Raw genomic sequence first — 25,954 nt, 5'->3', positions numbered from 1 at the left:
AAGCCCCACGAAGCACCCCATTTCAGAAACTGCACCCCCCAAACTCTGCAAAAGCACATCCAGAAAGTTTTTTAACCCTTTAGGGGAGTCACAGAAATAAAAGCTAAGTGTGTAAGAAATTTGAAAAATTTTATTTTCTGTGCAGAGATTTTATTGTAATCCAATATTTTTCATAATTATGACCCTATTACCAGAGAAATGCACCCCAATAATTATTGCCCCGTTTCTGCAGTTTATAGAAATACCCCATATGTGGCCCTATTGTGCTATTTGACGCAACCACAAGCCTCAGATACAAAGGAGCGCCTAGTGAATTTCAACGCCTCCGTTATATTTGGTCATTTCTGACTGTACCACTTCAGGTTGGCAGAGGCTCTGGGGTGCCAAAACCTAAAAAAACACCCCTAAAGGGACACCATTTAGAAAACTAAACCCCTCAAGGAATGTAACAAGGGGTGCGGTGAGCATTTGGACCCCACAGGTGCTTCACAGATTTTCCGAACAATGTGGCGTGAAAAAAGACAAAAGTATTTTTTACACTAAAACGTTGTTCTAGCCTTCAATTTTTCATTTTCACAAAGGGATAAAATGAAAAAAAAGACACAAAAAGTGTAGCGCAGTTTCTCCCGAGTACAGAAATACCCCACATGTGGACATAAAGTGCCAAGCGGGCACAGGACGAGCCTCCAAAGGGAAGGAGCGTTTGGAAGCTGGATTTCACTGGAATGGATTTCAAGGGCCACATCGCATTTACAGAGCCCTCGTGCTGCCAAAACACTGGAAACCCCGCACAAGTGACCCCATTCTGGAAACGACACCCCTCAAGGAATCTAACAAGGGGGGCAGTGAGCATATGGACCCCACTGGTGACGGGCACAAATGTGGAACAATGTGACGTGAAAGTGAAAAATTTCATTTTTTCACTTTCACGGCACAAATGTGCCCGTCATCAAGGGGTCCATTTGCTCACTACACCCCTTGTTAGATTCCTTGAGGGGTGTAATTTCCAGAATGGGGTCACTTGTGGGGGGTTTTCACTGTCTTGGCAGCACAAGGGCTCTGTAAATGTGACATGGCGTTCATAATCCATTCTAGCCAAATCCAACCTCCAAAATCCAAATGGCGCTCCTTCCCTTCGGAGGCTTGCCCTGCACCCACATGGCGCTTTATGTCCACATGTGGGGTATTTACGGACTCGGGGGAAATTGCTCTACACATTTTGTGTTTTTTTCTCTTTTAACCCATTGTGAAAATGATAAATTCAAGGCTAGACCAACATAGTGTAAAAAATGTAATATTTCATTTTCACGCCACATTGTTCCACATTTGTGCCCGTCACCAGTGGGGTCCATATGCTCACTACACCCCTTGTTACATTCCTTGAGGGGTGTAGTTTCCATAATGGGGTCACTTGTGGGGGGTTTCAACTGTCTTGGCAACACAATGGCCTTTTAAATGCAACATGGCCCCTCGAAATCCAATCCAGCCAAATCCAGCCTCAAAAAACCAAATGGCGCTCCTTCCCTTTGGAGGCTTACCCTGCACCCGCACGGTGCTTTATGTCCACATGTGGGGTATTTCCGTACTCAGGAGAAATTGCGCTACACATTTAGTGTTTTTTTTTTACCTTTTAGCCCCTTGTGAAAATGAAAAAATCATGACAAGATTAATGATTTAGAGTAAAAATTTTAAAAAAATTACACTAAATGTTGGTCTAGCCTTGATTTTTTTCCATTTCCACAAGGGGTTAAAAAGAAAATGAACACAAAACGTGTAGGGTAATTTCCCCTGAGTACGAAAATACCCCACATGTGGACATAATGTGCCATATGAGCACAGGGCAAGCCACCAAAGGGACAGAGCGCCATTTAGAGGCTGGAATGGAGGATGGAGGCCACGTCGCAATTACAAAGCTCCTGTGCTGCCAGGACAGTAGAAACCCCCGACAAGTGACCCCATTCTGGAAATTACACCCCATAAGGAATCTAACGAGGGGTGCAGTGAGCATATGGACCCCACTGGTGACGGGCACATGTGTAGAACATGTGCCGTGAAAATAAAAAATACCATTTTTTTCATTTTCACATCCCAAATGTGGCCGTCACCAGGGGGCCATATACCCGCTGCCCCCCTTGTTAGATTCCTTATGGGGTATAGTTTCCAGAATGGGGTCACTTGTGGGGGGTTTCTACTGTCCTGGCCGCACAGAGGCTTTGTAATTGCATCATGGCATCCTCTAATGGGAATGGTGGCCATACCTACTTAGCTGGGGAAAAGGGACAATTCTAATTTATTTGGGGGTATTAGGCCAATTATTAGTTTATAAGGTTGAAAATGACAGGTGTCCATCAAACTCAACCTGTATTGATCCAGAGGAAGGCAAAAACCCCTCGTGAGGCAGACGACAGTAGCCTCATCACTGGGAAAAAATTCCTTCCTGACTCCATAATGGCGATCAGAATAATCCCCGGATCAACGTGACCCCTGAAATAGGAATAAGGGACAGAATTTAGATAATGTAGAACCCCAGTGACGTGTGGTGCGCCTTGGAGCGATCCAGTATGCAGAGGCCGGGGTGATCAGGACAGGTGTCACACTGGAAAATGGTGTCCTTCCTGATCCCCCTGTTACACCACACTCTGCACTTCTTCTGGGGTCTCCCTTTCTCCAGTGTGGGGGACGTCACCTGGAAAATGTTGTCCTGGTGCGATACGGGGTCCTTCATATCCAGAAGCGCTGGGTCTGCTCCATGGCTGCTAAATATTAGGGCTCTATTACTACTTCTGATATGTTCGGATCGTGCCGCAAGCTACAGTAGCTCAGGAAGCGAGGGACTGGAAGAGGGGGTGCTGGTATAAAAGTTATCCCCGTACAGGTGGTGGTGACCTTTATCCAGCAGTGGGAAGATCAGTTCCCGGACGATCTTTCCACTTGTTCCGAGGATGGGGGGGAGGGGGCATCTGGGGGCTGCATTCGGGTGTCCCTTCCTTCATACACTCTAAGGGTACGTGCACACTGCGGAATGGCGAAGGATAACCCTTCGTGCATTCCGCAGTTGGCACCCGCCGGCTGACTGATGCGGGCGCGCGTCTCCGTCCGTGTCACAGACTCCATTCTATGCACGGGCGGATTCCGCTCTCTGTCCAACGTGTTCATTCTTTGGACGGACGATGGAATCCGCCTGTGCATAACATGGAGTCTATGACACGGGTAGAATTCCAAAATCAATAGATTCTCGGCACTCCAATGCACTTATTTAGATGCAAGGTGATTTATTAATAAGACGAGGTGCACATACATATAAGGTCAGGACGCGTTTCGGCGTAACCGCCTTTCTCAACTGTTTCTCGGCATCTAAATTTCTCGGCATCTAAATAAGTGCATTGGAGTGCCGAGAATCTATTGATTTTGGAATTGTGCTCTAGTCTACGAGCACCAGTTGCAGAGTGCCGACGGTGTGGGAGTTACAATTATGACACGGGTAGAGACATGCGCCGCATCAGTCCGCCGGCGGGTGCCAGCTGCGAATGCACAAAGGTTTATCTTCGCCATTGCGCAGTGTGCACATACCCTAAATCTGTAAGAGTACCCTGAGGTACGCTCACAGAGTTAGTAGAATTTCATGCCATACCGTGATCTCTTATTGGGACGGTACTGGCGGAAAAGACGTGTCTGGGAGGCAGCATACACTACGCTACCCCCAAACACGTCACTGGAGGATGAGGATGAATGGAGGAACGAAGGATCCCCCCATTTATCCTCACTGGCTGTTTCGGTGTCGGAGGCAATAATAACGTATCCCTCTGACGCCGAAAACACCCTGGGGGTCATCTTTATACGGGGACTAGTATATGGGGTATGTAGTGGTGTAGTGTCAAACTTTATTCAATGTAGTGTAGTGTGGTGTAATGTAGTGTTTTTTACGTGTTTTTTTACAGTAAGTATAAAAAAAAAAAAACTACGCCAAAAATGGTGTTGCTGATAAATGCCGCACTTATGTGCGGCAGTTATCAGCAGACCGTGGCAGTAGGATAGAGAAAAAAAACACCCTACGCCAAAAAGGAGGAGTTGCTGATTAGCAGCGCACTTTCGTGCGATGCTGATCAACACTCAGCGGCGATAGGGTGCGGAAAATAGAAAAAAAAAAAAAAAAAAAAAAAAAACTTTATTACATACTGAACATCCCTGTAGCTGCTGATAAGTGTATTACACATATCAGCCGCTAGAGGGCAGCAGAGCGGAAAATCCCGAAAACCCGACGCTGGAGCCGAAAATTGCCGAACGTGACGTCACGGAAGAAGCCGAAGACCCGAACGAGACCACGAGGACGCCGCGAACCCGGAAGACGCCGATCAGGACCCCAGGACAGGTGAGTAATGTACAAATACCTGCTCTGGACCCCTCAGCTACCTAGCTGAGGGGTCCGGAGCAGGTATTTATAACTTTTGGGGACTTTGATCGCCGTGAACGGCCGGCCGGTAGCGGCCGGCCGTTCACGGCGATCGGGCCGGTGGCACCTGGCCACCATTACTTTTTACAGTAATGGCGGTCGGTGCCGTCCTCGGACAGCACCGACCGCCATTTTTTCCGGGTCATCGGTCATGCAGCATAGATCTGTATGAGAGATCAGAGCACTTATACTAGAAGTCCCCCAGGGGGGCTTCTAGTATAAGTGTAAAAGTGTTGTTTTTAATAAAAAGCCCCCTCCCCTAATAAAAGTTTGAATCACCCCCCTGTTCCCATGTTATAAATAAAAATAAACCAACCAACAAACAAACAAACAAACATGTTTGGTATCGCCGCGTCCATAATCGCCCAAACTATTAATGACATTCCTGATCTCGAACGGTAAATGGCGTAAGCGCAAAAATTCCCAAAGTGCAAAATTGCGCATTTACAGTCGCGTCAAATCCAGAAAAATTTCAATAAAAAGCGATCAAAAAGTTGCATATGCGCAATCAAGGTACCGATAGAAAGAAAACATCATGGCGCAAAAAAAAGACACCTCACACAGCCCCATAGACCAAAGGATAAAAGCGCTATAAGCCTGGGAATAGAGCGATTTTAAGGAACATATATTTGTTAACAATGGTTTGAATTTTTTACAGGCCATCAGATACAATAAAAGTTATACATGTTACATATCGTTGTAATCGTAACGACTTGAGGAACATATATAAGAAGTACGTTTTACCCCAGGGCGAACGGCGTAAAAACGAAACAAAAAAACAAAAACAAAAAACAAATAAAAGAAAATTTATAAATTTTTTTCAATTTCACCACACTTTGAATTTTTTTCTGGTTTCGCAGTGTACTTTATGAAAAAATTCAGCCAGTTATTGCAAAGTACAATTAGTGGCGCAAAAAATAAGGGCTCATGTGGGTCTCTAGGTGAAAAAATGCAAGTGCTATGGCCTTTTAAGCACAAGGAGGGAAAAACGCAAAAATTGAAATTGGCCCGGTTCTCTAAGGGTTAAAGAAAACTGTAGGAGAGTATAAAACACAGCTATATGTTTTTCAGCAGTATTGCCAAATACTGTCTTCCATACAATATCCTAAAATTCTCCTGTATAACATATGCCAAACTTGTCTTGACCTCTGTAGTGAATGGTGCATTTGAATATAGTATAAACCGCTATAAAAAATGCTATTTTCTTACCAGAGGCAACCACTGTGCTTGCCCACAAGGTGTTTTCTATACCAAGGCTTTCATGAATTGATGGGTCAGTATCTTCCTGAAATGAAAAAAAAAATAACATAAACACAAACAGAATGAATATGGCAAATAGTTAATATTCTAAAATGTTTCAAGGATAGGTCCGGCAAAAATAAAAAATACATGCACGAAGGGGGTGGTGGAACATAATACAAAACAGGAATCCCTGCTCTACAGCTGTTGCAAAACTACAACTCCCAGCTGTTGCAAAACTACAACTACAAATCCATCGGCCATGTTGTGGCATTCCTGCAGCAGAAGCTGCAGGATGGCTGCAGGGGTCCGGGAGCAGTAATGCAGCACTGCTGGGGCACAGGAACAGGCAAGTATATATTCTTTATTATGCTCCTCCAATCCCCTGCTGCTAAATATTTTTTATTTCACCTGACTTTTCCTTTATGATTTTGCATTAAAAAAAAGAAAAGAAATCCTAATAATCTTTGAGAGGGTTACTTTTTTTTCCAGCTGCTTGTATAGCCCTATATTACAAGATGTGATGTAACTACTTATGGGGGGAGTAAACAAAACCAGTTTTTACCCATAGCAATCAATCAGAGCCCAGGTTTAATTGCTGCAGAGCTTTTTAAGATATAAAGGTAGAGCTGTGACTGGTTGCTATGGGCATAACCAGACAGCTGGTTTTGATAAATATGAATTTTTTGTTCCTCCCATTGTCGCACGATCTGCTACTACAAATGCACTGCCCAGCTTGTAAAACATGATTGAGACAGTGAGGGAAGCACAGCAGCTGAGATAATAAGAGGCATGCGAAATATGACTTCCCATAGAGAACGGAGAAGGAAAAAACACTTTACAATTATCCTTTACTAGAAATAAGGGGACAAGACCAAACCCTGAAAGACATTCACATTATATTAACCCTTCTCCTAAAATTTTTCTTCCAATAAAAAATACAGTAATACCTCGGTTTTCGAACGCTTTGGAACTCGAACTGCTTGGTATTCGAACGAAAATTTACCCAGAAGTAGTGTTTGGAATTCAAACTTTGCTCGGTTTTCGAACGTTTTTGCGAGCGTGGACGGTGGGTTGTACCTGGCGAGTTAAGCAGTGGTGGGGCTTCACATACAGTACAGTGCTGTATAGGACTGCTGGAGTGCATATACAGTGCAGTAGTAGTACAGGCAGTGCACCACCGTCTCCCATACATTACAGTGCTTGGATGGGGGGGACACTATACAGTAAAGGATGGGTGAGGAGTTGGTGACTACTGTACTATAATTGCTGGTTCTGATGAACATTTCTTATGCTTAATGTCCTGTACAGTATATAGTGCTGTTCTGTACTGTACTGTAGTGATTATACTGAGCACTTATCAGTGTAATAAATGAGTATTGTAGGTAATTATTGGTGGCTGCTGGAACCAATTAATCACATTTACATTATTTCCTATGGGAAGACACTGCTCTGTTTTCAAACTGCTTGGTTCTCAAACTGCATGCTGTACTCAGTTTGCCCATGAATCCTTAGTGTGGGCCAAACTGCTGTGATCTCCAGAACAGGTTACAGATACAGAATCAAGTCTTCTCTAAGAATAGGGTGGCAGTACAGTATTTTGCCATCTTTGGCAGTCCCCATAGAAAATGAATTGATGGTGGTGTGCTTGTGTGACCCATGTTTCATTCACAAGGGAAAGTACTCTGTTTTCAGGGGAGATTAAGTTTTCTGTTCTCAGTGGAAACGCTGTTCCTCCTTTTGAAGAAAGTGGGGATCCCATAAATCAAAGCCACCATTATAAGGTAGTTATCCCCTATCAGGAGGATAGGGAATAACCTGTATTTATAGAAAAATACTTTAAATCCCCACAAGAAACAAGGGTCTGGTCCAATATCCACCATTTACCAAAGGTTTTAGTCAGTACCAAGCATTCTGGTAGGTAGTGTCCTCCATGCAACCACCAAACCCAGATTCATTCATCAACTGTCAGATAGTGAAACGTGAATCAACACTCAAGAGAACACATTTTCACTGCTCCAAAGTTCCTAGGCATAAGGGTTTACATCACTTACATCACTTCAAACATTGAGCATGGTGACCTTAGGCATGTTGCAGCAGCATGACCATGAAATGCCCATTTTATTAATTTACAGTTCTAGTGATACCACTTATAATGAGCGATTTAACGGAGGATAGGAAATTTTATGTGCCTTGTTTTTTAGCACTCAACAGCCATGCTCTGTAGGCTCATATAAATGATTGACAACATAATATGTAGATGGTCTGGCTCTGTTAATTCTGCATTTTATCAGCATGTCTCAGTTTTATTAATAGTGGGGCTAAAGCAAAAGACCCTAGTCTGTGACACCTGTTTACCCTGAAAGAATATATGACAAGCCCTTTTAGTTAAACATCTCAACTTGAATTTTGTAGACCAAAAGAATAACCACTCCATTGGTCCAACCTCAACTTCAAGCCCTTTTTGAAGCGGTGTTTACATAAACAAAATGAAAAATTATATACCACCATAGGAGATAAAGACCATTATACTAAGGTGTTAATGTTACACAATAAACCTATGTAAACTACATATTTATATTCTAACTACTTATCAATTTGCTGCGTTGTGGAACTTGGTGCCTGATACAGAAAGTCAATTCAGCTTAATTTAAAACCTGATACGCATAGTGAAATTACTAGATTCTATATGGCACTGCAGATCAGTTTATAGTAATGTCAATATAGTATATGTAAATGGAGCTGCAAAGTTAACCCTGCATGTGACAGGCTCTCTGTATCACTTGGTTCTTTGCACCAGTAACCTAGTATTTTTTGTCTTCTTAAAGTTATTAATTCAACATGGTGTTTGATTTCACATCCCCCAGTGGATATGCTTATATTTCATTGGGTCACTTAAAGTTAATAATTCCAACCAGGCACTTCATAACACATTCAAGTGTTTGATGCTGAAGAAAGAAAATAACCATTACTTGGCTTTAAACTGAATCCATTTTAGGAGAAAAGTCTGAGTTTCTACGCAATTTGCAGAAATATCCAGTAACATGAGGAAGACAAAAGAGTGCTCTTTTAGCAAATTCTGAGATTATCTTTCAGAGATAAGTGGATTGTTAAAACATCAATATATGATACCATTTTACTAGTGTCAAATCCCATTTGACCACAGATCAATTCAATTTTCTGGGTTCATCTTTAAAATGGAACAGTGAAAGTTTAACTCCTTCACCTTTCTCTAAAGGAATGGACAAAAACAAAAAAGAACATGTGGCTTAACACTGTCAGCTAGAACATGTACAAGGACAGCACTTTACACCATCACTATTTATCTATGTATAATAGGAACACTATACAGATGTTTCCAAAAAAAGTATGACTGTTTCATTCAGGTCATTTGTGTAGTAAAGAATGGCATAGCCTTCACCCATATTTTTGCTGTTGAGGACCCTGGTGGATCCTATTAAAGTCAAAAGAGTCATCCTGGCTCATCCAGGATAGGAAGGCCAGGATGAGCTATAGTTCTGTTTTGTCTCTGCGAGATGAAGGTTATTATCTCTCTTCGAGTATATTTTGGTTTTAGGTGTTAAATGTCTGTAAGGATATTGGGATTTTTTGGAAATATGATTTAAATATGGATAAAAAAAAATTCAAAAAAATTCAAAAAAAAAAAAAAAAAAAAAAAGGTCAAAAGAGTCTGTCTGTCAGTTTGGAATAACTGCCAAGCAAAATCATTATGTTAGTATGAACACTAAGGGCAGGGCCGGTTTTAGACAAAATGTGGCCCTGGGCAAAGTTGAAGGTGGGGCCCCAAATGCTAAAACATTGTAGCAGCAATTTAAGGTCCCCATACTCTTTACTTTTTTGTCAGCGGTTGGCGCGCTGCTCGAGGTGGGGTGATCATCTTTGACCTTAAATGTGACCCCTCTGTGCCCCATATAGTAGATAGGTCCCTCTGTGCCTCCATAGTACATATAGTGGGTATCCCTCTGTAGGTAATTCTTCTGGTAGTTACCTCCACCACCCAGTATGTAGTATCCACCAATATAGGAGGCATCTCACTGTAGGTTATACACCTGTTAGCTAGCCCCCTGATAGTTGCCCCCTCAGCAGATAGCAGCTCCCCTGGTAGTTACCCCCCCCCCCCAGTACATAGCATCTCCACTGATAGTTACCCCCCCAGCACATAGCATCTCCTAGGGCTGGGGCGATGTGGGCAGAAAATAAAATCTCGTTTTTTCTTTTCTCGATTTTTTTTATTTATTTTTTTGATGGGTGTAGTAGTATAGGCATAGTGGATAAGGGGTGTAGTAATAGTAGAAGCACCTACATAGTGGATGAGGGGTGTAGTAATAGTAGAAGCACCTACATAGTGCTACTACTACTGGGGGTAGTAGTAGAGCAGGGGAGAGATATGGGGGTACTGTATCATACAGAATCCCCTCCCCATATGCTGTTCACTAGGCCCTGAATGGGGGAGGGGATCCTGTGTGATTCAGCACCCACCTCCATCATGTACTGCTCAGGGCCTAGTGCCCATAGATACAGAGGAAGGAGGGCCCTGACCAGTATATGGTGGAAGGGGGGACTGCATCATACAAGATCCCCTTCCTGTATACTGTTCGCTAGGTATATGGGGAGGGGGTTACTGTTTTATAAAGACCCCCAAAGCTCCGCCCACCCACGTCCGTAAGCCCCGCCCCTTGGTCGCAAGCCCCACCCCCAGCCTCCGCGACCCTCTGCCCCCAAAACACCCCCCCAGCCTCCTTTTCTTTACCTGGGCTTGCCGTTCGTCCTCTTCTCTAGGGCACAGGCAGACGTTCTTCTCTTCTCTGCGGTCCTCACAGCTCAGCTCCTTTGTTCATTAGTGGAGCAGGGGAGCTGCTTGTGCTGCTCTGCTTCCTGCTCCACTAATGAAGGAAGGAGCTAGGGGGCCCCAGGGGGATGGGGGCCCTGGGCAAGTGCCCACTTTGCCCCCCCCCCCCCTAACGCCGGCCCTGACTAAGGGAATACATGAGAAAAATGCAGCGTTAAAGGGGTGTCCTGTGCAAAAATGATCTGCTGCCGATCGGGATATCGTGGGACACTAAGAGGTAAGCATGTTTGTTATGTCTACAAATATGGCAGCAACATCTTTAAAGGGGTTTATCCGGTGTTAGAAAATTTTTAATATCTAGCTGTGGCTATATAGAAAATAATAAAGAGCTCAAACTTACCTCACTATGCTCCCCTTGGGTACTCTTTTGGTGTCTGTCTTTTCCACCAACACTTCTGAGACAATCCTGTCATGGGAGATAATCACTGACTGAGATGGGACAGCACCATGGCCAGTGATTGGCTAAGCATGCCGTCACTGCCCAGAAATGGTGACTGTGGTTACTCAGGGGACCCAGAGACACCGCAGTAGGAGACCAGGAATGCACAGAGAGGTAAGCATAGGCTCTTTATAATTTTCTATAAAACCACAGGTATTGATCAATGCTGGATAACCCCTTTATCAAGGCAGTCCCAACAAACAGCTAATCAGAAGGGGTGTCGCAAGTTGGCCCTGAGGATAGGCCATTAATCTTGTTTTGTTTTCCAGTCCTCCCTAGGACTGCATCAAACTTCTTCAGCCACCTGTATTCAAATGCTGAACAATTAAACTCGAGCATGCGTAAAGCTGTCATGTTTTTTTTTTATTGCAGAAATCAGTAGTATAAGCGATTTTAAGAAACTCTGTAATAGGTTTTATCAGCCAAAAAAGCTTCCTTCTGTACTCAAGAAGCAATCTCCCAGCCTCCCCCCCTGACTTCTTATCTGTGCATTATCAGGCAAACACGTCTTTATTACAGGGAAGCCAGTGAAGACAGGCTCTGCTCTCTCCATTCTATCCTTAGGGAGGGGGGAGGGTCTGAGGGAGATGAGGGAGCAGGAAGAGGTGACATGAAGGTCAGCTGTTTCTAGACTGTCTGGGCACCTAAAATGCTAAATTCAGGTGTCAGAAAGGTCAGTGCTTATCTATGAACTTACTGAGAGAAGATTGCAGGGTGTTGTGCTGTGCAGGACTGCTCGGTGCTCAGTCACTCCTAACAGCCCCTCCCCTCTCCATAGCCACATAATGGACACAGAAATCCTGCTTCATCTGATGTGAGGGGGGAGGCTGGGAGATTGCTTTTTCAGTCCAGAAGGAAACTCTTTTAGTACATAAAACCTATTACATAGTTTCTTAAAATCGCTTGTACTATAGATATTTATTGTTTTCAGAAAAATGACCCTGAAATGACAGTTACGCTTTAACTTCATCTCTAAAAAAAAGACATGAAGCTACCAAATATATGCCAAGTATTACCTTTGTTGTTGTTGCACCCTTGTTTCTTTAGCCAATCTTCTTTCTTTCTAGTTTCTTTCTACCCCCCTTATTTTTGGCACCCAAACAGTAAATTAGCCTTTTGGCATACTAATGGGTGAATAAATTAATTACTGGGCAGTGTTAGCAACCAAGCATCAACTGGGTGTGAATTTTCCCTGCAATGGCACTATTCGATGAGAGAGGACAGTTTCAGATACATCCCTATTAAATAAAACAATTGCTGTCTGTGTAATAACACGTGGGGAAGCAAGTGCTGACCTGACAGGTCGGCACTCACTTCCGACTCATTATCGTGCCATGTAATATAGCCTTAAGACACCATGTAATTTTGCTCTCTTTTCTTCACACATTGAGACCGGCTCATGTCATGACTGATTAGATGCTCTGGGAAATGGAGCCCAAAAAGGTCCTCCATTAAAATTTCCTCATATGTATAAAATTCACATATTTGTAGAACCCAGCAGGCTATTTAAGAGCAAAGGTAGGTCGGCGTGGAAATCAGAAGTCTAAATGTTATAAGTATTAGAAAATGTATGCTACATGATTTACTTATGAAAAAAAAACAAAAACTAAAGTATAGGGGTGTTGGAACATCAGCTGAGATTTTTTTTTTTTTAATTTACACAGAGTTCAAAAAAAGAAAGGTTGGGGGGGGGGGGGCGGGGGTTTGGGGTCATTTTTGTTTTGAAGGAAGTTTTCTTTAACAATGTGTCAGGTTTTTAATACAATATATTTATCTACGATTTCATGACAGTACTGGCATTCATTGGTGCTGTGCTGCAGGTGCAATACACATCGTTCTGCGAGGTCTGCACCTCCCCTGCTAAGCTGTCAATGCAATATTGTCTCAAGGGCATATTATGTGGATATGAAAAATTAGAGAAAGCGTTTACTTACCCGTGTAAAGTTACCTTCAAAACTGTGAATATCCAGTTGTGGCTTCTGAGCATAAACATAAGCATTGATTGAAAAGAGATCCTGCAATAGAGAGTAGTTGCAATTAATAAACAATGCAGCTTTACCAATAAATAAAGAGTATGTCATAGAAGGACCTGACTAAAAACAGCTTGTTCATTTCTAAATATGATACCATTGATTTTCCTTCTTTGTTCATGAAACTAAATCTTGGAATTTTTTTCCAACACATAATGACAGTGACTGATCAGGCCTATTACAAAACAACATGTTATGGATAACTTTTATATCTGATACTTCAAAACACATTAATTCCTAAGGGAAGGTTTACGAAATCTCCGTAATATGAGTTTCACAGAATGTTACAAAAGGAAAAAAATTTTTTAGAAAATGGCACAAAGTGTTAGAAAAATATCAATTACCAATGGTTCAGCCCCAGCAATGAAAACAAAATACCATTAATTTATATCCTAGAATTTGCTTTGCACCTAAAGCTATGCAATTTTATTTTTAAGGCTATTTTGGTTAAACATTGTTCATAAAACCTTAAATATATTGATTTAGGACATCAACTGTTCAGATTTTTTTCCGGGGTATGGAAGACATCACAACCACTAGGGTGGCATGGAATAGTATGCAGAAATTATATTCATGTGAACATCACTATATCTGTCAAATTAAGGAACAGATAGGTTAACACAACAACATCTATCTATTGGGATAAATGAAATAAAATAAAATAAAAAGGGAATTGGGCACCTAAATCTCTTCAGCACTTAAAAAGGGGTTGTCCGAGATTTTTCAATAAACTAGCATTGCATTGTGCTGGTTGAAACAAAAAGCGACCAAATGCAAGAAGTTCTGGTCATCTGCGCTCACAGAGAAGGCAGTCATTTGATTAACGGACACACTAAGCCATGACACACCGTACTGCTTTACTGCAGCAAGACTTCCTGTGTTTAGTCTCTTTTTTCCACCAGCACAAGGCAAAAAAATTGTCCTTCAGGAGACTGGACCTGGACTTCACGAAAGTACAGCTTTGTTTTAAAGCTAAAGCTTTGGCTGTCCAGGCGTGATGGGAATTGTAGTTTTGTAACAACTGGAGGGCCAAAAGGTTCCCCATGCCTGTTTTAAAGCATGGTAACTAAAAAAAAATAAAAATCAGAATCCTTTTCCTGACATCTTCTGCTCATTTAGATTTTGAAAGTTATAACGACAGTGACACTTTAAAGCGAATGTACCATCAGGTACATTCACTTTAAGTATTACCCATGTATAGAATGGCGCTGGCATTGCCACGGTCTTTTTTCTGAAACACGGTCCAGTTCCCGTGTACAGGATTAGAAAAACAGCTTTCCTTTAAAAATAGTGTCCCTACTGTCTTCCATTTATGTGTAGTATTGCAGCTCAGTTCCACCTAAATGAATGAAACAATGTTAAAACACCACACATAACATGCTCTTTTATGAAGAAAGCCATACTAATAATCCCTTTAACAATTCAAAATGTTTTTTCATATCTTGAATTACATTTTAAAGTAGAACGGTGGTCCTACTGCTGTATTTGATGTCTATAGGACCGAGTAAGAAGGCCCAGCACAGCATTTGGTGGTTTTCATCACCCCTAAAGACAATGAATAAAGTAACAAGGGACATGCTTGACCACAGCTCCATGTAAACTCCTGCCTGTGGACGTCTACTGAGGAGGAGTAGGGGGCTAACTACTCCCATTCCAGTGACTGTCATGTCCCAGCAATCAGACACACATCAGGTATCCTCTGGATAAATGTTCATTATGGGACACCCCCTTTTAAAGACTGATTTAGGCAGAAGTCTCTTAGAAGCAGAAATGTCAAAAATGTTACTTAGGAGAAATTTATTTTGAAGCTTTATGATATAGAAAAGTACCAGGCATTAATAAGTGTGTCTTTCTTGTATGACAGTGCCCCCCTGACTTGTATTGCATTAAAATCAGGTTAATTAACGTCTGCAGTTTCAGAGATAACAGACCTACAGAGCAGTAAATTATAAATGACGTGCTCCTTGGCCCGCTATAGGGCAGAACAGGCCTGCTCCTCTATCTCCTCGCATCTTAAACTGTTTGCCATTTGTTGTAATCTTTCACACGCTGACCATTCATCACATTCTTGTCCTTCCTATTTGGTTTTCATCAAGACCACAAGAAATAATTCATATGAAACTAATACACATGTGGGTGTCCTATATCTTCATCATTCACCTCTTTCCCATCTGTTATCACCTACAATTTAGATAATCCAGCCTATTATGTGCTTTATTGTGAACAGAAAAATAAGAGTCCCTTGGAATCCAATACCACACACATACAATAAAAACAGTTGTCCGAGCTCTAGCCTTTCTTTATTAGGCATCTTACCTAAACGACTCATACAAATATTAAACACCAACTTAGCATGCTTAAAGGGGGGGAGACAGGAATAAAATATTGGTGTAAAATGTTCTAACATCTAACATTTCAGATGAAACTAAAATCTTAACTTCACTTCATACTGGACTTGTAAGGGTATGTTTGCACACAGAGTCTTGTTGTGTTAACGCTATGAGGGAATGATGCATTCACATTGTGTTTCTGCATGTGTGAACACAGCCTTACAGGGAACCAATCAGCCCAATTGGGCTGATATGGTTCCCTGGAGCAATGTATAAAGCTCCTGAGCAGTCAGCGGCAAGTACCAGCCGCGGCTGCAGCAGAAGCTTTATATGGGAGAAAAAGAGGCTTTATTACCGGGGCACGTGGTAGGCAGAGGCGGGGAGGTAGTTATCTGGGCGGCTCCCCACTCGTATCTAGTCACAGCTGTCTGCCTGTCAGCACGCTTGGCGGGATGATTGACAGGCAGAGAAATAACAAACAACATCATGCCATGTACATGTAAGCATCAGGTTCAGATGACATATGTGGAGGGTATGTATGGGGGATCTTTAAACTTTAATGACAGCATCTTTGCAGTGCTAGTAAGTGTGACATCAGAAAGCAAATAAAAATCATATCAAAGGAGAAGGTGCAGGGCTAGGATACTGGAAGGAGTGGTGAGTCGCTGCAATCAGACCCACCCAATGGACACAGTAACTCATTTACATACTTGATCCCCTTTTATAATCTTCTTATAGATAAACTTGTTTCAGGTTCTTAAAAGGTATGATCATTTGCATTAATCAATTTGTTAAAGTAACCAAAGTGCTGTGAGAGAGTCTCTTTTTTAGGCTGATATCACACATGCAGGGGAAACAATCACTGGCCCAAACCTGCTGATAGTGCCGCTTTAATGGTAAAGAAAATAAGCCTTCAACCGGTACCGTAGGTAGAAAAATTTAAGCGTTATAGCACGGAGGAACCAGGGCTGTGGAGTCGGAGTCGCGAAGTCGGAGCTAGTTTTGGCAAGAAAAAAAATGTACAGACTCCAGATTTTAAAAAATTCTTTCAAAGTTTTATAATTGCGTTTTCATATGAATTTTATAAATGTTCCTCTTCAATATATTTTATGTTCTATCAATCTAAGAACCTTATTTATTAAAACCAGTTTATTTCTGAGCTGGAAGAGTCCATTGTGTGTGTGTGTGTGGGGGGGGGGGGGGGCAGTGCTATTGATGGATGACTGCATATGAGCAGCAGTGTAATATGAAGATATCCTGTGTAATTTAGAGAAGGAGAAGGAGGAAAAGAAGAAGGCATAAGTGAAAAATCAAGGGGGGGGGCATGATAAAGAAATCCTATTTACCTATTCCCATGTCGCAGCAGTGCAGCATCACGGCTCACAGTCACTGCACTTCCAATCCTGTGATGTCACGGCCCCACTCTGAAATACCCACTCCAGCCAAACAGTGAATGAGGCGGGGCACAGCTGCAGGCACTGACTGGCTGAGCGGGTAGTTCCTGTGGGGCTGCGATGATCCCGGAGCGCAGATGCTGACAGAGAGCTGATAAATCTGGCCCTGTGTCTGTCCTCTATACCAGAGAGATCTGGCATAGTTAGCAGTTTTTCTTTGTATATGGTGAATATTTTGTTAGAAACATATAGGACTGTCAGCAGAAAAAAAAAACACCTGGTCCATCTAGTCTAGTTTTGAGTTCTTCAGGACATGGTTGGTGGCTGGAGATTAGCTGTATCCACTGCACGCACACTTACACACACACACACACACACACACACACACACACACACACACACACACACACACGAGAATCTGCTTTATCTCTTTGCCTTATTCACCAAAAGTTGCCCAAGGATTATGTAGGACACTGCCAAGAAGCTGCTGAGCCAGATTTACTTTACACCAGTTTGACAAATGACTGAGTTGGAGCTGGTTCCTGATAAAATTCAGGAGTTTGAGTCAGAGCTGCGGCTCACTGATTCCACAGTCCTGGGAGGAATGTTATTTAATTTGACCTGGACATGCATGCATCAATGGCCTTTAGTGGGGAAGGAGTTAAAGAGCTGAAAAAATGACCAACAACAAAATACAGCTAAATAAACTGTGGGACCATAGCCCCATGTGGGGAAAAATAAGCTGAAAATAAGAATAAAAAACTGAATGAGAACATAGCCTTAGATACAGAGGGTTGGTTTTTAAAGTAATTTTTCATGGGTCTTTTAAATGATTAAAAGATTATGTAATACTACTTATATTTTTCTTTTTATCTTCAGCATTAGAATAAAAAAAAATGACTCTGAAGGTACATTTGCACTTCTAACAGAAAAAGAAACATGTTAGCATATATATGGCATATGAACAAACAGGCAGCAAAGTACAAATCTTCCTGACTAAAAGCAAGGCGCTAGTTTCCTCTGACATTTGCCTGCTTAAATTGCAGAAATGTTTATGAGATTGACCTGTAAAAGTTGCAGACACACTGAATAGAGCTCTAGGAAAGGTACAACATTACAGGTAGGTTTCTGTCAGGAAATTACTGTCTGATTTAGTCAAGCTGACTTGGAACAATTTTATCTTTTCACAGCTGTCAGGTCTATTGATCGATCAGGAGTGTGTGGATCTCCAGGTATGTAGCTTTAACTAAGAAAATGTAACTGCAAATTGTCCTTTTAATGTCAACCCTCCTGAGCAAGGTGCAACAACAAACTATTTGACGTAAAACAAGTGAATATTTTAACAGTCTATTATCCCTAATTCTGTAGGGAACCATAATATATATATATATATATATATATATATATATATATATATATATATATATATATATACACAAACACACAGTGGTGCCTTGGATTACAAGCATAATTCGTTCCGGGACTGTGCTTGTAATCCAAATCCACTCTTAAACCAAAGCAAATTTTCCCATAAGAAATCATGACCTGCAGACAATTGGTTCCACACCCCAAAAATAATGATTTTTTTAAAATTCTGAACAACAGGTAAAACAAATAAAACAAACATGTATAAAACAGCTGAATATGTCATATATATTATATAGTGTATAATGTATAGTAAGAGCATAAACCTGAAAAAACAGCAGCAGTTTGTAGATACAGGATGGAACTGCAGGTCCCCATAATGGAGTAGCATAGTACAACAGGCTATAATAGAGAAGCAGGGCTGCTGTCATAGGTCTGTGTGGTCACATGACAGAAATGGGGAAGGGGTGTGTTCAGCATGGACCAATCAGGACTGACAGAGACTACAGGGAGCATGAAGGAGCAGGACATATGTGGGCACATACATGCAGCACTCTCTGTCCGGGGAGAGAGGGGTTACAGCTATGAAGAGATTACCTCCATAGTCCTGTCCCCTGATGTAAGCCCCAGCCTGAAGTGGATCTGCTATGATTTGGAAGGTGAGGGTGACTTTCTGGGTCAGAGTACAGTGCTGTAGACCCCGCTATGCAGAACATGCCCCGTCCTCCACTCCCGCTCTCACCCAGTACAGGGAGCTCTTAAACCAAAACAACGCTTCTAAACCAAGTTACTCTTAACCCATAGCTGCACCAGGACCAGTTATTGAACGTCCTCGTGCCGCTATGGGAGTTCAGAGGGGGGTCGCACGGCGACCACCCTCTGAACTGCCGCGATCCCGGGTGCCGCGTGTAGCCCGGGCTCGCGGCTATTAGCGGGCACGGTCCGATCGCCGTGCCCGCTAATTAAGTACTTAGAAGCAGCTGTCAAAGTTGACAGCTGCTTCTAAATACTTGCTAATCTCCATACCTGGTGGTCTAGTGGGGGGATCGCCCCCCTGCGGCGCGATTGCGGGGGGGCGATCCCCGCATCCATCCCGGGCCGGGGTCTGCTCCGTAATGGCGCTGATCCCGGCTCGGCATTCTATTGCTTTTGGCTGCAGCAGCCAAAAGCAATAAAACACCGATCTCATGGATTCATGCAGTATAACTATACTGCATGGATCTCTATGAGAGATCAGAGTGCATATACTAGAAGTCCCCCAGGGGGGCTTCTAGTATATGTCTAAAGTAAAAGAAAAAAGTATTTTTAATAACACAAAATCCCCTCCCCTAATAAAAGTCTGAATCACCCCCCTTTCCCCATTTTATAAATAAAAATAAATAAATAAATTAATAAACAAACATGTTTGCTATCGCCGCGTGCGTAATCGCCCGAACTATTAATTAATCACATTCCTGATCTCACACGGTAAACGGCGTCAGCACAAAAAAATCCCAAAGTGCAAAATTGCGCATTTTTGGTCGCATCAAATCCAGAATAATTGTAATAAAAAGCGATCAAAAAGTCATATATGCGCAATCAAGGTACCGATAGAAAGATCACATCATGGCGCAAAAAATGACACCTGACACAGCCCCATAGACCAAAGGATAAAAGCGCTATAAGCCTGGGAATGGAGCGATTTTAAGGAACGTATATTGGTTAACAACGGTTTGAATTTTTTACAGGCCATCAGATACAATATAAGTTTACATGTTATATATCGTTTTAATCGTAACGACTTGAGGAACATGCATAACAAGTCAGTTTTACCCCAGGGCGAATGGCGTAAAAACACATTTCCCCCAAATAAAAGAAATGCGTTTTTTTTTTCAATTTCACCACACATATAATTTTTTTCTGGTTTCCCGGCACATTTTAGGCAAAAATTACATCTGCCTTAGCAAAGTACAATTAGTTGCGCAAAAAATAAGGGCTCATTTGGGTCTCTAGGTGGAAAAATGCAAGCGCTATGGCCTTATATACACGAGGAGGGAAAAACGAAAACGCAAAAATGAAAACTGGCTGTGTCCCCTAAGGGTTAAAACAAGGTACCACTGTATATTATAAAATCACCACATCATTATAACAACTTTGCCTAAATGCAAATGCACAAGAAATTCTACACATTGAATTCCAAATCAAAACAATAACAATCTATCCGTCTATCCGGTTTGTGAAAATACATTTAAACCAAGAAAATGGAAGATAAGACCATTCAAAAAACAAAGGTTTCAGATTTCACTTTACATTGAATTACTTTACTAATATTTAGAGGCAGAAGAATTATTGCTGAGAACTGCTTGAAATGTTTGTTGCATACAGTCGACTGACTTCTGGCACCTCTGAAGAGGTACTTAAGTCCAGGAAGATTGGACTAAATTTCAAAATTTTTCAACATTTTGGTTTTTTTCCTTTATAAAACATATTTTTGTGATCCACTTATTCTCTATAGGATTGAGGTCAGGGGATTTGGGTGGCCATTTCATCACCTCAGTCTTGTTTGTCTGTACAGAGACCACCAAAAACCACCATACTAAGTGGCCCCTTCAGTCAATATCCAACTCAATTACAGGTCTGATAATATGACCAGGGAAATATTAAACACAGGTATCCATCCACAGACAGTTGTTTCGGGGAGTTGCCCCTCACCAGTGTGGAGCAGGATTTTGGCTCAGTGGAAGCAATGTCTAGTAGACCAATATGGGAAACAAATCACTGATCTCAAGGAGACAAGCCAGAGAAGACACTGTTGGCTGCTGGTTAAAGCTGTCAATACAGTGAAATCCAAGGGGCATTGCATCTTGGGAAACAGTAATAAGCAAAAAGGTCCACGGACCCTCAGTTAAGAGTCTCAAAACATGGGACTAGCGAGATATACTGTCAGAGAAGGGCCTAGAATGGCTAATGATGTTTCCCAGGGGGCAACACACCTATGATTTCACTGTATTTGGCCCTTTAACCAGCAGCCAACAAAGTCGTCTTTGGCCGGTCTCCTATAGATCAGTAATTTGTTTAACTGATTCATACAGACTCTAGTTCAAGTGCGTAATTAACATGATACATTTACATTCAAATATTTAATTACCTCCATTTATAAACAATCTGCTGCTGCAAATATACTCAGTAAGTAATAAGTAATGTCGCCTTGCTACTTGTATACTAATACTTGGTACAGTCGGTTACCCGATGCTTGTAGTATCCCTTTACAGACACATTTACCTAATGTGGTAAAAGAAAAATTATAATTGTACTGTGTTAGTGAAGACTTACTATGACCCCCAAGCCTAGAGGATTATAATATGGCGTAATGGAAAGCAACACACATGGTGCTGAGAGAAGTAGACAGTGAAAGACAAACTCTTCAGCTGACTTATACATAGAGGACAGAGTATTTTATTTTAACCCTGAAGATTACAAACAGTTAGGGAAAGCAACCAATGAAACCAGGTGATGGCCTCTATTTTTAAAGGGGTTATCCAGCACTACAAAAGCATGGCCATTTTTCCCCCTCTCTTGTCTAAAGTTCAGGAGTGGTTTGCAATTAAGCTCCATTTACTTCAATGGAACTGAGTTTAAAACCCCACCCAATCTGAAGACTAGAGAGGGGGGAAAAGTGCCCATGTTTTTGTAGTGCTGGATAACCCCTTTAACCACTTCCCGCATGAGGGCGTAACTGTACGTCCTTGCGCGGGTGGGGGAGTTCAGAGAGGGGCCGCGCAAGGGGATCGAACCGCTGCGGCTATTAGCGGGCACGGTCCGATTGCCGTGCCTGCTAATTAAGTCTTCAGATGCAGCTGTCAAAGCTGCAGCCTCATCCCTGGTGTCTAGTGGGGAGATCGCCCCCCTGTGACGTTGTCACGGAGGGGCGAACCCTGCTTCTGGTGCCAGCCGGGGTCTGCGCCGTAATGGCGCTAATCCCGGCTCGGCATTCTATTGCTTTTGGCTGCAGCAGCAAGAAGCAATAGAACACTGATCTCATCAGTATAGTATAGTATTTGTATTTTTTTTAAGCTGATAACCGCAAATCCCACTATACCCAGTTATTTTGACAGCAAAATTAGTGCTGCAGACTGTAGTAATCTTTGCTATTAAAAATAACAGGCTGACAGAAACCCCAAATACATACAGTATATGAATAAAGCCTAACTCAAACCAAAGGCACTCTAAATTATTAAACAAAACTTGACACATTGGGGGAGATTTATCAAAGGGTGTAAAATTTAGACTGATGCAAACTACCAACAGCAACTAATCACAGCTCAGCTTCCAGCTCTGGTGAAAGGAAAGAGGAGCTGTGCCAGTTTGCACCAGTCTAAATGTTACACCCTTTGATAAATCTCCCCCATTGACTTTAAGAGTGGGTTTTATTTACCAGGAAGAACCCTTTCTCAGATGTAGATCCAAGGCTGGCAGACTAAAAAGGTTAGAAACACAAAAGTAAAGAGTGAATATTTTAACCATCCAGTCCACGCATGTTTCTGATTACCAGACCCTATATGAGAGAACAGAACAAAAAAACTGTGTGGATTACTATAACCTGAATATAACTACAAGGATTAAAAACGTGCTTGGATATTCCAGATAAACAAAAGATGCAACAGTGTGCATCCTAACAAAATATTGCTGTGCAATATAATTCAAAAATTAGAAACATTAACTTAAAAATTAAAACAGTTCCTCTATTCAACTAGAAATATATTTTTGCATTAAATAATATAACAGATCTTCAAAAAAACAAAGGAAATCAGCCACAATAAAATATAACTGTTATAAAGTTTTACATCTTATAATATGGGATTTAATATGTTGACATATGTAAAATGTCCATGTAATTTGACAGTAGCCTACATAGAGCCCTCTTACCTATAGAGTGACATATGTAAAACGGGTCTGGTGGAGATACATTTCATTCATCTACATTAGTCACAAAATGACTAGGAGACGACATGATAATGGGGATGTTTTTCTTTACCCGTCAGTATAATAATACAGAAATGACTGGGAGGTTATCAATAAGACAGGGAAACCTCCTCCATTAGGTCAAGGGCAACATTTGTTCACCCAACTTAAAGATCATTAAAATACATCCTTAATCATAACATGTGGTTCATTACAGATAAAATGGCCTCTGGGTCAATAAAACTAATTAAATGTAAATGGTATTGTTTACTGCTGTATGGATCTTCTGATATAAATCAGCTAGTCACCATTTATTGAAAATTACACTGACCTCACTGCTGCTAATAAATTTACTTGATCACATAAGATGGAAATGAATGTTTCACAACATGAAGGCTGACAGGGAAAAAAATACTCTGCCACTTATGAGTATGAAACCACAGGAAACCTAACCTGCAGGTTACAGGTATTGCAAGACAGCTATTATTAAAGGATGTGTTGAAAATTTAATTGTCTGATCATTCTAAGTGGCTCGGGAAGACAACAAAATCTGCACTGATCATCTTTGTTGGTGTCATCTGTTCTTTACCAAAAGCTCAGGAGCAGGTTTATTTATTCCGGGTGTCAGTGAGGATAAAGTTACAGAGCTGTGCAGATGATGCTTTGTGACATTACAAGATGGCCACGATCCATTACATTAGGTACATGCTGGAATCAAAATGATTGACAATTACAGTATGTACGCACCATTACAAGCCTCATTCTCTGCTGAAATTAGATATTTGCTGATCTTTTGTTACCGCCAATTGAAAGGATAAGTTATCTCTATTGTTTTGTTTTTTTACTATTTTTATTTTAGTACTGAGTGTTGTCACTTACAGCTTTATTCCTCTTCTACTCAAAGTTAAATTCATTAATTCCTCTTTTTCAAGCCTTCACACATAAATGCCTATTATATTTAGCCCCCCCCCCCCCATTGTCACACTTTGACAGTGGAATCTGGAAGGATTTTTTCTTTAAGTTGTATTTTATAAATTGTACTTATAAAATATATGAAATCCAAATAGCTTAACTAATACGGAAAACATAAAATAATAGTAATCATCATCAGTGCCAGTTTCTGAACGTCAGTTTTGGAGCTGATAACATACGGTTCTAAGTGGTTATGGTATGTTAAGACCAGCAGGTGGCATTCAAGAATTATGAACATACACTGTTCAAGCTCGGAAAGAGACTTCAATGTCAGCAGTTTAACCCAGCCTGTCACTGAATGCATTAAAAAAAAAAAAAAAAAAACCAGAACACACATTATATATGTGTATATATATATATATATATATATATATATATATATATATATATAGTGAAGGGAAGCTGATTTTAAGATAGATAGATAGGGACAAAAATGTTTCTCTTCTTCACTTTATTCAGAATTTGGAGTCCTGATGGTTTGGCCTTTTTATAGTGTCACCACATGGTCAGTGTCTGGAGGGCTTCTCCTGTCCGCTCACACAACAAATTACAAGGTAGCCCCAGATCAGGGAAAAGGATGACTAAACAATATGGGCAAGCAGATAGCAGCCTTTGATTGGTTATATAAATAAGAAGTAATCTTTGCCATTTTCACAGCAGGTGCTGTGAATGAAGGAAACACCTTTGTACTCAAGAATTTCAGCAAAATAGCAGCTTAAGTGACTATTAGAAAAGCATGTAATTGACTGCATTAAGAAACAGCAATTCCTTGAATGAGCATGAGTTAGGTCAAGGAGACTCCCTACAGTTTGTGAACAGTGTATCACTGCCACCTTCCCAATGGATTACATTTCAGTAATAGCAAGGAACTGGGAAGACTGTAAAACTAAGCACGGTCAGGAAATCATGGATAATCATGATTTGCCTCAGTCAGAACAGAAGTGATAAGGGTGTATTAGAAGCTGGAACACTGTACCTTTATTTCTACTAATGTTAGGAGGCTGTAATGACATACTCCCAAAACCACTGAAGCCTTAAGAGGATAATACTTCACTACATTACAAGAAAAACAAGGAAAACATTCATGCGCTTTGCCTACTCAACATTAAGATGAAAATAAATGAACCCCCTCCCACTTAACCCAAGCAGCGAGTCTGAAGGCTCAGCTTAGAATCTAGACTGGAATTACAACTCAGTTTGTGATTTAGACTGAGCTAATGTAGGACAACTGAGAGCTGAAACACTTTGCCCAGATTTATCAAACTGCCCAAGACAAAAAATAGCAATTTGCCCAGAGCAACCAATTACAGTTTTTATCTTACCAATGCTTATTAAAAGGGGTTGTCCAGGACAAGGAAAAACACAGCTATTTGCTTGCAAAAACAGCGCCACCCTTGTTCCGAAGTTGTGGTTGGTACTGCAGTTCAGTTCCATTCACTTCAAAAGAACTGAGCTGCAAAACCACACCCCAACTGGGAATAGGAGAGGTGCTGTTTCTAGAATAAAGCGGACATGTTTGTCTAAAGGCCCTATAACACAAAGCAGTTATCGGCCATATTTAGCTAGTTACTGGCTGTTCTGGCTGATAATCATTAAATGTAAAAGAACAAGTTAAAAGGCAATAATCTGCCGACATGCACAATGTCTGCTGAACATTGTTGACATTTCAACATGTTAGATCAAAACGATTCACGACAGCAACAGTCTGCTGCCTGTCGCTCCATGTAATAGGAGCACCACCACTCACTCAGGGTTCCAAATGGCGACCAAAATGGTCGCCAATGTGACTGACATCTTGCAAATGCGCCCAGATTTATTAATCTGGGCGCCATTTGCGACTGGCGCTGTCTCTTTAAGGACAATGACCGCCTTCCGCACGCTGCACCGAAGCGTGTCCCCGCACACTGGGGACACGCTTCTCTAG

At 41.5% G+C, this 25,954-nt stretch overlaps 1 protein-coding gene across 3 annotated transcripts in view; it reads right to left on the bottom strand.

Annotated features, from left to right (window-relative positions):
- The window catches only part of ATP9B (ATPase phospholipid transporting 9B (putative)), a 242,507-nt gene that overhangs the window by 140,718 nt on the left and 75,835 nt on the right, over positions 1–25,954 (bottom strand). For all 3 annotated transcript variants that reach the window (XM_069957885.1, XM_069957883.1, XM_069957884.1), the window contains exons 9-10: positions 12,933–13,013; positions 5,660–5,735 (exon numbers count right to left, since the gene is read on the bottom strand). In XM_069957885.1, the coding sequence (XP_069813986.1) occupies positions 5,660–5,735; positions 12,933–13,013 (157 nt within the window). The remainder of the gene's footprint in view (positions 1–5,659; positions 5,736–12,932; positions 13,014–25,954) is intronic.

The sequence above is a fragment of the Dendropsophus ebraccatus genome, chromosome 2 (genome assembly GCF_027789765.1).
Source record: "Dendropsophus ebraccatus isolate aDenEbr1 chromosome 2, aDenEbr1.pat, whole genome shotgun sequence".
NCBI lineage: Eukaryota > Metazoa > Chordata > Amphibia > Anura > Hylidae > Dendropsophus > Dendropsophus ebraccatus.
The sequence above is the reverse complement of the archived record's forward strand: the minus strand, read 5'-3'. Positions and strand labels throughout refer to the sequence as shown.